Source organism: Meles meles, chromosome 13 (assembly GCF_922984935.1).
Source record: "Meles meles chromosome 13, mMelMel3.1 paternal haplotype, whole genome shotgun sequence".
Classification (NCBI taxonomy): Eukaryota; Metazoa; Chordata; class Mammalia; order Carnivora; family Mustelidae; genus Meles; species Meles meles.
In genome coordinates this window covers 48119073-48132654 of record NC_060078.1, presented here as the reverse complement: position 1 = coordinate 48132654, position 13582 = coordinate 48119073, and the positions used below count along the sequence as shown (strand labels likewise).

Sequence of the window (13582 nt, the reverse complement as noted above, 5' to 3'; positions counted from 1 at the left end):
ATTGATTGATTTTTTAAAAGATTTTATTTATTTATGTGACAGATCACAAGTAGGCAGAGAGGCAGGATGAAAGAGAGAAGGGGAAGAAGGCTCCACGCTGAGAAGAGAGCCTGATGTGAGGCTTGATTCCAGGACCCTGGGATCATGACCTTAGCCGAAGGCAGAGGCTTTAACCCACTGAGCCACCCAGGCACCCCACACTGATTGATTTTTGAATATTGAACCACCCTTGCAACCCCAGAATAATTGCCACTTCATCATGGTGAATGCTTCTTTTAAACTACTATTGGATTTGGTTTGCAGTATTTTACTAAGAATTTTTTTTTAAAGATTTATTTATTTGACAGATAGAGATTACAAGTAGGCAGAGAGGCAGGCAGAGAGAGAAGAGGAAGCAGGCTCCCAGCTAAGCAGAGAGCCCGATGCGGGGCTCGATCCCAGCACCCCGGGATCATGACCTGAGCTGAAGGCAGAGGCTTTAACCCGCTGAGCCACCCAGGCGCCCCACTAAGAATTTTTTTATTATGGGGGCACCTGGGTGGCTCAGTGGTTTAAATCCTCTGCCTTCAGCTCAGGTCATGATCTCAGGGTCCTGGGATCGAGCCCCACATTGGGCTCTCTGCTCAGAGGCAAGCCTGCTTCCTCCTCTCTCCCTCTCTGCCTGCCTCTCTGCCTACTTGTAATCTCTGTCTGTCAAATAAATAAATAAATAAATCTTTTTTTTTAAAAAAAGAATTTTTTTATTATGTTCAGTTAGCTGACATAGTATTTTTACATCTATGTTTATAGAGGATATTGGCCTATCGTTCTCATTTTTAATGGAGACTTTGTCTGGTTTTGGCATCAGGGTAATGTTGGCCTCATGGAATGAATTTGAATGTCTTCCTTCCATTTTTTTTAATAGTTTGAGAAGAATAGATATTAATTCTTCTTTAAATGTTTGGTAGAGGGACGCCTGGGTGGCCTAGTGGGTTGAGCCTCTGCCTTCAGCTCAGGTCATGATCTCAGGGCCCTGGGATTGAGCCCTGCATCAGGCTCTCTGCTCAGTGGGGAGCCTGCTTCCCCCTTTCTCTCTGCCTGCTGCTCTGCCTACTTGTGATCTCTCTGTCAAATAAATAAATAAAATCTTTTAAAAAATAAAATAAAAAATAAATGTTTGGCAGAATTTGCCTGTCAAGCCATCAGGCCCTTTTTGGCCTTCATATATCCCAGAAAAGGTGCTTTAAGAGGCTCCAACTCAGAACCATCAGATTTTTTAAAATAGCCCCAGGAGAGGGGAGGGGAGCCTGTTCCCCCTAACCAAAAAACTAGGAGATGACCTAATAACACAATTTTTGTCAATACCAACACTACTCCGGACAAACACCAACAGAAAAGCCATACCTTCTTCTAGTGGTTGAGCAGGGATATTATCTTCCCTACCCATTCATGACAAAAAATAAAAATAAACTCTCAATAAGCTAGAAGTAGAGAGCAACTACCTCAACTTGATAAAGAGTATCTACAAAAGACTAGAGGTAAGTCTTCTTTTTTTTTTAAGATTTTATTTATTTATTTGACAGAGAGAGAGATCACAAGTAGGCAGAGAAGCAGACAGAGAGAGGGGGGGATTCAGACTCCCTGCTGAGCAGAGAGCCCAATGCGGGACTTGATCCCAAAACCCTGGGATCGTGACCTGAGCTGAAGGCAGAGGCTTAACCCACTGAGTCACCCAGGCACCCTAGAGGTAAGTCTTTTTAGAGGTAACATCATACTTAATGCCAAAAGACTGAATGTTTCCCCTGTAAGATAAAGAAAAAGACAACTCTGGATGTTTTCCCTCTGCAATAAGGAAAGAAAAAGAAATGAAAAGCATGTAGATTGGAAAGGAAGATATAAAACCATCCCTATTGGCAGATGATATAAAAATTTAGAAACCCCCAAATAAACTACAAAAGTAGTCCTAAATCAATAAGTGATTTCAGTAAGGTCAAAGGTTACAAAATCAACATCCAAAAAATCACATTTTTATATACTAACTATAAACGTCTGGAACCTAAATTAAAAATACATTACCACTTGCAGTAACTCCAAAGGAATGGTGCTAGAGCAATTGGACATCTACACGCAAAAATAAAAACAGATCACTATGTTTGTATCTTTAGGGTAAATACCCAGTAGTGCAATTGCTGGGTCATAGGGTAGTTCTATTTTCAACATTTTGAGGAACCTCCATGCTGTTTTCCAGAGTGGTTGCACCAGCTTGCATTCCCACCAACAGTGGAGGAGGGTTCCCCTTTCTCCACATCCTCTCCAGCATCTGTCATTTCCTGACTTGTTAATTTTAGCCATTCTGACTGGTGTGAGGTGATATCTCATTGTGGCACGTGTACGCGAATGTTTATAGCAGCAATGTCTACAATAGCCAAACTATGGAAAGAACCTAGATGTCCATCAACAGATGAATGGATAAAGAAGATGTGGTATATATACACAATGGAATACTATGCAGCCATCAAAAGAAATGAAATCTTGCCATTTGCGACGACGTGGATGGAACTAGAGCGTATCATGCTTAGTGAAATAAGTCAATCGGAGAAAGACAACTATCATATGATCTCCCTGATATGAGGACATGGAGAAGCAACATGGAGGGGTAGGGGGATAGGAGAAGAATAAATGAAACAAGATGGGATTGGGAGGGAGACAAACCATAAATGACTCTTAATCTCACAAAACAAACTGGGGGTTGCTGAAGGGAGGTGGGATTGGGAGAAGGGGAGCGGGCTATGGACATTGGGGAGGGGAGGCGAACCATAAGAGACTATGGACTCTGAAAAACAACCTGAGGGTTTTGAAGGGTCAGGGGTGGGAGGTTGGGGGAACAGGTGGTGGGTAATGGGGAGGGCACGTTTTGCATGGAGCACTGGGTGTTGTGCAAAAAGAATGAATACTGTTACACTGAAAAAATAAATAAAATGGAAAAAAAAGAAAAAGAAAAGCACATTGTAGGAGGAGCCCTAAATAAATAAATAAATAAATAAAAACAGAGAGAGAGGGAGAGAAGGAGAACAAAAGAAAACCTCAATCTAAGTCTGACAACTTAAAATAAAACAAACAACAAAACTAACTCAAAATGGATCCCAAACATAAAACATAAAACAACTTTTAGAAAAAAATAGGAAATCTGCAGGATCTAGGGCGAGGCAAAGTCTTCTTACACTTGACACCAAAAGTATGATCCATAAAAGGAAAAATTGGAAATCAGACCACATCAAGATTTTTAAAACTTTTGTTCTCTGAAAGCATATGAAAAGAGGATAAAAAGAGAAGCTACATACTGGAGAAAAATATTTGCAATCCACATTTTTGACAAGAGACATATCTGGAATATGTAAAGACCTCTTAAAACTCAACAGTAAAAATATTAATAGTAATAGTAACCCAATAGGAATATGGGCAAAGGACATAAACAGACATTTTACCTAAAAGGTATACAAATGCCATTTGAGCAAGTGAAAGACATTCAACATCATTAGTCATCAGGGACATGCAAATTAAAACAACAACGGAATGTTAATACACACTTAACAGAATGGCTGAAAACATAGTGATAAGACCAAATATTTTTGAGGATGCAGAGAAACTGGTCCAACTATACACTGCTAGTGGGAATATAAATTGGTGCAAGCATTCTCAAAAATTATTTGACAGTTTCTTATAAAACTAAACAAGAACCACACAACCCAGCAATTGCACATTTGGGTGCTCATCCCAAGAAATGAAAACCTGTGTTCACACAAAAACCTGTACACAAACATGAATGTTCATGGCAGCTTTTCTTAAATATATTTTATTAATATATAATGTATTATTAGCCCCAGAGGTCATGGCAGCTTTACGAGTAAAAGCCAAAAACTGAAATCAGCCCATATGTTCTTTAATAGGTGAATAAGCATATCATACCATCCACACCATTGCCTACGATTCAACAATAAAAAGGAATGCAATATTGGCATGTGCAATAGTTTAGATGAATTTCAAGGGAATCATGCAGAGTTTATAAAAAGATTCAATACGTTCCATATCATATGACTCCATTTGTATAACAGTTTTGAAATGAGAACATTTTAGAAACAGGATGTGGGATGTCTGGCTGGTTCAGGTGGTAGAGCATGTGGCTCTTAATCTCCAGGTAGTGAGTTCAAGCCCCACATTAAGCACGGAACTTACGTAAAAAGAAAAGAAAAGAAACCGAAGACATTGCTTAGGGGTGGGAGGGTAAAGTAAGTGTAGTTTTAAAAGGCAACAGGAGGGATCCTTGGGGTGTTGGAAATGTCCAGTATCTTGACTGTGATGGTAGATACATGAACCAAGACAATGTGATAAAATTGTACAAGAGGTGAACATACACACACACACACACACACAAACATACACGAGTATAAGTAATATTGGAGAAATCTGAAAAAGACTGGTGGATTGCATTAGTCAATATCCCGATTATGATATTAAACTATAATTTTGCGAAATGTTATCATTGCAGGACAATGAGTAGTGTACACGAATCTTCCTATTTCTTATAACTGCATGTGAATCTACAGTTATGTCAATAAAAATTTCAATTGAAGAAGAAAAGGATAGTTTGGGAGGTTTGAGTGATGGTTTTTCATAAAAAGTAGTACCTCCCCTGATTTTTTCAAAAAATGGATATTTAATTTCTAATTGTACTGAAACGAAAATAGTAATGCTAAAGGCTCATGAAAACGCAAAGACACTGGGCCACTCGTGCATTGCTAATGCGAATATAGAATGGTATAATCACTCTGGAAAACAGTTTGTCAGATTCTTGTAAAATTAAATGTGCCACATCTTCCTTATCCATTCGTCCATTGAAGGGCATCTTGGTTCTTTCCACAGTTTGGCGACCGTGGCCATTGCTGCTATAAACATTGGGGTACAGAACTTTTATAGCAACATGGATGGGACTGGAAGAGATTATGCTGAGTGAAATAAGTCAAGCAGAGAGAGTCAAGTATCCTATGGTTTCACTTATTTGTGGAGCATAACAAAGAACATGGAGGACATGGGGAGATGGAGAGGAGAAGGGAGTTGAGAGAAATTGGAAGGGGAGATGAACCATGAGAGACTATGGACTCTGAAAAACAACCTGAGGGTTTTGAAGGGGCGGGGGGGGGGGGTGGGAGGTTGGGGGAACCAGGTGGTAGGTAATAGGGAGGGCATGTATTGCATGGAGCACTGGGTGTGGTGCAAAAACAATACTGTTATGCTGAAAAGAAATTTAAAAAAACAAACGAACTAAATTTGTGATTACCATACAACCCAGCCATTGTGTTCTTAGGCACTTATCCCAGGAAAATGAAATCTTAGATTCATACAAACACCTGTACATGAATTTTCAGAGAAGCTTTATTTGTAATAGCTAAAAGCTAGAAATGGGACACCAGGAAAATGGCAGGATAGGAAACCTCTGATTCTCTTCCCTTTTCCCATAGATACCCTGAATAAACAGCTACACGCAGATCAATTCTCTCTGAAAGATCCAGAAACTAGCTGAGACACTCCTACAATACCAGGCAACTGAGAAAATAGCCACATCAAAATAGGTGGGAAAAGCTGAGACACTGTCACCATAAACCCCACCCCACATAGCACCTTACAATCAGGTGAGAACCCCTAACCCCCAGCTTTTCCCAGAAGAGCAAAGGGCTTACACCACACATCTAGGGCCTCAACTTATAGGGCTGACAACCAAAGGATTGGCTCCTAACTTGCCTGTTTCTAGGAGCTGAGAGGCCCATCATAGTCTAAAATCAAAGACCGGTATTAAAGCGTATGCAAAAACCTTCCTCAGCTCTTCCCCCTGGGTCAACATAGAGCAAGCAGGCAAAAATGGCCAGCTCTCAGTTTCTCCGTAGAAGGGATTAGTCTATACATCTAAAGTCTCAACATGACCAGCTGCTACCTTGATGGTCTGGCTTCTAACTAGCCTGCCTCTGGGAGCTGACAGACAGGAAGTCACTACTCTCCTAGGAGTCTGAAAAAGTCAGTGGCCACTTTCTGTAGCTCCTTTTCCCCTGGCTTGCTCCAGAGACAGAACCAAGTCTCCAACTAACCTGCCTGTCTCTGAGATCCAACGGCCCCCAGCTTTCATCAGGCCTTTGAGGATGACAGACAGTGAAGCGACAGTTTTAAAGAGTGTGGTCTGAATGAGAGTGCAGCCATTTGCCACAGGGCCTCTACCCAACTCAGCGAAGAGTGAGTAGGGGATTCACTCTCTCAGCTGCTCACTGAAGAGAGAAGGAATTGGACCACGCATCTAGCATTTGCACCTTTTCTAGCTTCTGCTAGAAAGACTAGTTTCTATCCTACCTTTCACAGGGACTAACAGGGTTTGGCATACTTTAATCTCCTGGGGTATACTAGAAACAAAGATAGTGGATTGAATGAGCACAAAGGTTCAAGAAGTACCCAGAATCTCGCTGGGCTGATAGGTGAGGTTCATCTCCTACACTAGTCTGGTTCATGAGGCCAGGCTGTGAAAATTGGCAGAGGTGGCTATTTCATCTAATGCACGGAAAGCAGAAACCCCGGGAACTCCTGCTTTTAGATTAGGCTCAGAAATTACCTTCTTTGGAGAAATAAGGGATAAAGACACAGCTGTCCTTGGAAGATCATAACCCCCAGGACACTTTATAATCAAACCATTCACAGGAAAAAAAAAAAAAATCTAAATCAGCCAGTATTTTTTGACAGTCTAAAATTCTTCCTAATCAGATTATGCCTTGAATATAAGTAATTCTCAAATCAAGCAGGAAAGGAGTATATGTGCGCAAATCAGACATATTGAAAATCAAATGCATAGCATGCATGTGCCATGTGGGATGTGACAGGAACTACTTCCCATTAGGGCCAGTTGTCTTCAGGTGGAAGCTGCTTCCTCCTGACCCAATTTTAGTCCATTTTTTTAAAATTACCAATTGCATTCATTTTCCTTTTAAACTTTCCTAATTATGAGTTTTGTTAGCTTTTGCTGCATACAGGGTCAACCATAATTTAGCTTAACCTGACAGACAGCAGCAGCTGCCACACCCAAAGTCACATTAGGAGAAAACATCTCTTCCATGTAGGGAGAAAATCTGGTAGTGGGGTCACCTACCTTTCAGCAATGTATTGGGGTCAAGGCTTGGCAACATCAATTACAGGGTAATAAATCAGAACAAATCTAAAAGTTCTGGGATGCCCGGGTGGCTCAGTCAGCTAAGCATCTGCCTTCAGCTCAGGTCATGATCCTAGCATTCAGGGATCGAGTGCAGCATTGGGATCCCTACTTGGCGGAGAGCCTGCTTCTCCCTCCCCTTCTGACTCATGCTCTCTCTCGCTATTTCTCTCTCTCTCTCTCTCAAATAAATAAATAAAATCTTTTTAAAAACTTTTTAAAATTTTGCATTTTATTTCTATTTTAAGAAAGAGTTAAAAACAATTTTGTTGATAATATTAGATACATCCTAACACCTGGAGTTATACTGAGCTATTTATTTATTTTTTTTTAAAGATTTTATTTATTTATTTGACAGAGAGAGAGCACAAGTAGACAGAGAGGCAGGCAGAGAGAGAGAGGAAAGCAGGCTTGCTGCTGAGCAGAGAGCCCGATGCGGGACTCGATCCCAGGACCTTGAGATCATGACCTGAGCCGAAGGCAGCGGCTTAACCCACTGAGCCACCCAGGCGCCCCTACTGAGCTATTTACACCTCTAAAACCAATAGACCCAAAGAGAGAACCAGCTTACTATTGGTTCATTTACATAAAAGTTCCAATTAATTAAATGCCTTATTTTTCACTTGGCTATAATATCATGACATTATATAATTTTAGAAAAATTTACTTCTAAAATTTCAAACCCTGAATACATAAAATGGTGATGGTTTCTATCCTTTCTTAGTATCAGAAAACTCAAGCATAAGAATGTACCATGAATAGTAATTATTATTATCTGATTGAAAGATAATAATTTTTTATTCTTAAAGATTTTGTATTATGTGATTTATGTATACTGGGCTCTCCATAAATGTTGTGTGAACTGAATTCATGAAAGACCACTGAGTAGAAAATCAAGGAAGATATTCTTCAACATGATATAGAGAACTAAAAGAAATTTTCAAAGAGTGAAAAGTATTGTATTGCAAAGTAATATTGTATCCAGCTGGATGAAAATTAGCATAAACTAGATCACCATATGTAGAATTTTATAGAAAACATTTCTGCAATCGTGGGAAATTGAACTAGAAGACCAAGACGTTCCACTTACCCTCCAAAGTTCTGTTTCTGTATCCTCAATCTCGATAGAGCATCCCTCAGAGCCCGGTGGACCTGCTTGTTCCGTAGAGTATAGATGACAGGGTTCAGCAGTGGGGTCACCACCGTGTTCACAAGGGCAGCCTCCCTGTTGAAGTCCAGCCTGTTCGTTTGCTTTGGTTTCACGTATATAAACACACAGCTGCCATACATCAGAGAGAGGACTATGAGGTGAGAGGAGCAGGTGGAGAAAGCTTTCTGTTTCTCCCTGGCTGATGGGAGTCGCAGGATTGTGACTACTATGTTGCTGTATGCAATGATGGTTATGATAAGAGATGTTATAAGGATAAACAAAGCGAGGACAAAGGCCAACATTTCAATAGATCTGGTGTCAGAGCAGGAGAGATGAATCAGGGGGCCAAGGTCACAGAGAAAGTGGGGGATGACGTGGGGGCCACAGAAGGATAGCTGGAAAACCTTCACTGCCAACCCAGTGATGACAGGGAAGGCCAAAGCTAAACAGGCAGTGACCAGGAGGAAGCAAACCTTCGGGTTCATGATGGTCGAGTAATGCAGAGGCTTGCAAATGGCCACATACTGATACAGAGACATCACTGCCATGAGGAAGAAAATTATTGACCCAAAAAATAAAAAAGAAAAGGCTTGTATGAGACAAGAGGTAAAGGAAATTGTTTGCCTTCCCAAAAGGAAGATAGACAGCAGTTTAGGAATAACCGAGGTGGTAAAACAGCATTCAGAGAAGGAGAACGTGCTGAGTAAAATATACATTGGTGTCTGGAGGCGATGGTCAACCTAAGTGATGGTGATGATCACCACATTTCCTGTGATAGAGGCCAGGTATGCCAGCAGATGGATGAGGAAGAAGACATTCCCTAGGTCCTGGATGGCAGGAAACCCTTGCAGAATGAATTCTTGGATTGTTGTCTCATTCCTCACCTCCATAGTAATTTCCATTTCTCTATCATTAACTCTGCTGGATCTTTCAAATAGAAAATGCCACCACCAAAGAATAAAAATTTCATTGATGGCCACTATTAAAAAGCAATAAATACTACTTTCAGCTACAATTCTGAATGAGGAATCACTTTATATTATTTAAATGTTATATTATAAATTATTTTGAAATTCATCTATTATTAAATTGTAAAAATTGAAGGTTTATTGTTTATTTTTGAAAATAATTTTTACTGTGCAACTTAACTTCTCTAGAATATATTTGAATAATAGTCCATAAGGTAAACACTGTAAAATAAAATTATTTTCAAATAACATATAAAAACAACAGATAACAGTGAAGGCTGTCATCCCACAGAGAATATTTTTATGGGGTCACAATGTTAATTTCTATACTTCAGGTAGCATATGCAATGTATAAAGCCCTCCAAAGCACTGACTTTAGCCCTGTAGAAAAAGAAAGTGTGGGGGAGGGAGCCATTTTCCTATTAGCATGTTCCAAACCAGTTATTTTCCTGAAGTTGGCTCATCCTGAGTTCTTTACCCAAAACTTTAAGACTGAGCAGGAAATCTAGTTTATCACAGTATCTCATAACTACCCAATCCTTGGGTTTAAAGGAAACCATGTCTAAAAATGGGAGTGAGAGATGGTTGCGTGACTTGGCTGTTCAGAATCAATGAGAAAACATTTAAATGTGCATCAGTTTCCCTCTCACTCTACACACCTGGCAGAATAGAAGATCTTCCTTCTGCTATTAGTCGTATTACCTTTCAACACTGTTTTATGGGAATATTTTTTGTTACACTGAAAAATTTCAGTGTGATGGAATTATAAATATATTCTCATTATAATCACTATAGGAACATTCATTTTTTTCTTTTTTTTAAGATATATTTATTTATTTGAGAGAGAGAGAATGAGAGAGCTTGGGGGCACAGAGAGAGAAGAATCCCTGCTGAGCAGGGAGCCTAATGTGGAGATCAATCCCAAGACCTGGGATCATGACCTGAGCTGAAGGCAGATGCTTAACCAATTGAGCCACCCAGGCACTCGAGGAATATTCGTTTTTTAAAAAAGGCCAGTGCCTAGCTGGAAGCCGAATGAATTGTCATGTAATCTTTGGGAAAGGATTCAGGCATATGTTGGAAATCAGTGCTCTAATAAGTCACCATAATTAAATTGTGTTTTACTTAATTCTTTGACTTAGTTAAAACTACTACATTAACTATCGATGATCCGCAATACAAACTTAAAGATAACCAATCTCTGCTTTAAATATTTGACTTGTTAGATTGCAAGTTATTCCCATGGTCATGTACTCACCAAGACGCAGCTCACAGGAAACAGCTTCTTTGGCAACGTGCTGCTTTTTTCTTCCAACAAACCAGGATCTTTCTTCAAAGCTAATGGAAAGGGGAGGTGAACTTTTGGGAACTTTTAAAGAAATCGACAAATGCCTATGTCTTAAATTAATAGGAAATTATTGAGACTAATTATTTTTTCATGGAAGACAGAGATTTCTAAACTCTGGAAGATTAACAGTCACAGTTTTCCCCTATGGCAATTGGAATAATAAATCCCAGATCAAGACAATAGAAACTGCTGTAAATATGCACAAGAATATGCTGATGCAACCATTTAAAATTCCTGAACAAATTTATATCCATTCTATGGGATAAAATGACACAGTCCATCACGAACATCAAATCTGGTTGGTTGTGCATCCAAAACAGGAGAGAGTCAGGAAGTAGAAACAACAAACTTTACTTTCCTTTGGACCCTGTTGCTAGTCACTTTCTTACCAACTAGTTGCTTCCCATTTTTCAGAGTAGGTGAAGATCATTGAAGTCATAAATGAGATTATATTCAAGTGCCCTGTTGATATATTTACCACAGAGTCATTTACCATCCCTCATGAGGACACACAGGGTTCAAAGGACAACCCTCTGGAATATTCAAGATTCATTAGATTCATTTGAGGAGTACCAAAAAAAGGGAGCACAAATTTTAATCACAACAGAATCCCAGAGGACATTTATTTATTCATATTTGGAAATTAGAAATTTCAGCAGAAACATACCCTAATTACCATTTCACTGCATATGGTGTTATACTATCACCATTCTCAAGACCCTATGCAGTCCTTTGTACAAGTACTTAAAGGTATATTTGCCGTGAGTGTCCTAGCGTTGCAAAATTTACAAAGTCCTGAATTACATATGTCCAAAAAGACAAGCTTAGGCATCAGAAAGAATGTTTTACAATTGCCCTCGCTTTTTTCCTTTTTAACCTGGTATTTTCTTTAATGAGGTATAATTTATACACTGTAAAATGCACAATTTTAATTACAAGTTGATGATTTTCTACATATGTAAACATCCAAATAACCACTGCCCAAACCATAGAACATTCCCACCTCATCACAAGTGTCCTTGTGCCCTGTCCCAGTCAATAGCCCACACCAAGAGAAAACAACTAAAGAACTACTTTAATTTCTGTCATCGAAATTTACTTTTGCCACCTCTTGAAATTCATTTATATGGAACACAGCATATGTCTGGCTTTAATTTTCCTCTGATTCCTCTGAGTTATCCATGCTGTCACATGAACCAATGATTAATTCTTTTGTGTTGCTTTGTAGTAGGTCATTATCTATGTATATCACCATTTTCCATTCTCCCACTGAAGGACATTTATGTCCTTTCCAATTTAGGGCTACTATGAATAAAGACATTATAAATATTCTTCTACAAGTCTTTTTGAAGGCAGCATTCATTTCTCTTGAGTATATGGCTTGGAGTAAAACTACTGAATTAATTATAGAATAGGTCTTAGCACTATAAGAAATCGCAAAACAAGTTCCCAAATTGGATTTAGGCTCTCAGTAGCAATGCATGAGAATTTAAAATGCTCCATATTATCACATTGTTCTTGTAAGTCATTTTTAATTAAACACATTCTCTGTAAATTGGTTCAACCACTATGGAAAACAATATGGAGGTTCCTCAAAAAATTAAAAATAGAACTACCATATGATCCAGAAATTCTACTTCTGAGCATATATCCAAAGGAAATGAAAACAGGATATTGAAAGATATCTGCACTACCATGTTTATCACAGCATTAGTCACAATAGCCAATATATAAAAACAGCCATCAGTGGATGAATGGGTAAAAAGGACATTACGTGTGTGTGTGTGTGTGTGTGTGTGTGTGTGTCTAACAGGTATATATGCTTACATTATATATAATATGTATACATTATACATTATGTATACACATATACTATGTAATAAATATATATAATATATGCACATTATATATATCATAATATGTGTATGTGTATATATGTATATAATGTATTATTATTAAGTCATGAGAAAGAAGGAAATCCTGACATTTCAGACAACATGGATGGTCCTAGAGGACATTATGCAAAGTGAAATAAGTCAGAGAAAGATAAATAATAATAGTCCATTATGTATATACCACATTTTCTTTGTCCATTCATCCATCAATGGACACTTGTATTGTCTCTGTAACTTGGCTTTAGTGAATAATGCTGCAGTGAATGTAGGAGTACAGATATCTCTTCAATATCTTCAATTCCTTTGGATATATCCAGAAATAGGATTGTTGGATCGTATGGTAATCGTTGGATCATTGGATCATATCGCCAGTTTTATTTTTTTTTATCTAAGTTTTAAACCGTTTTTTAGTGAAATATAATTTCATACAGTGTTATATTAGTTTCAGGTATACAATATAGTGATTCAATAATTGTATACATCACTCAGTGCTCGTCATGAAAATGTACTCTTAATCCCCATCACCTATTTCACCGACCCCAACCTACCTCCCCTCCAGCAATCACCAGTTTGTTCTCTATATTTAAAAGTCTGGTTTGTTGTCTCTTTGTTCATTTGTTTTGTTTCTTAAATTCCATATATAAATGAAATCATATGGTATCTATCTTCCTTTGAATTACTCATTTCACTTAGCATTATACCTCCCCCATAATTGGGTAATGGGCACTAAGGAGGGCGCTTGATGTAAGGAGCACTGGGTGTTATATGCAATTGATGAATCACTAAATTCTACCCCCTAACTCATCCCTGCTGCCTCAAATGACAAGATTTCAGTCTTTTTTTGTGGCTGAGTATTCCATTGTGTGTATGTATATACATTTGTGGTATGTGATATATATATAAAATATATATATTAAATATATATATTAATAATATATTAAATATTATAAATATTAATGATATTAAATATATATTAAAAATAGAATATATATATTAAAATAG

At 38.3% G+C, this 13582-nt stretch overlaps 1 protein-coding gene across 1 annotated transcript; it reads right to left on the bottom strand.

The window, feature by feature from the left end:
- Positions 1-8305: 8305 nt before the first annotated feature.
- Positions 8306-9271, bottom strand: LOC123955607 (olfactory receptor 6C74-like). The gene is given in 1 exon segment (XM_046027823.1): positions 8306-9271. A coding segment is annotated over 1 exon segment (966 nt).
- Between the last annotated feature and the right edge of the window lie 4311 nt (positions 9272-13582).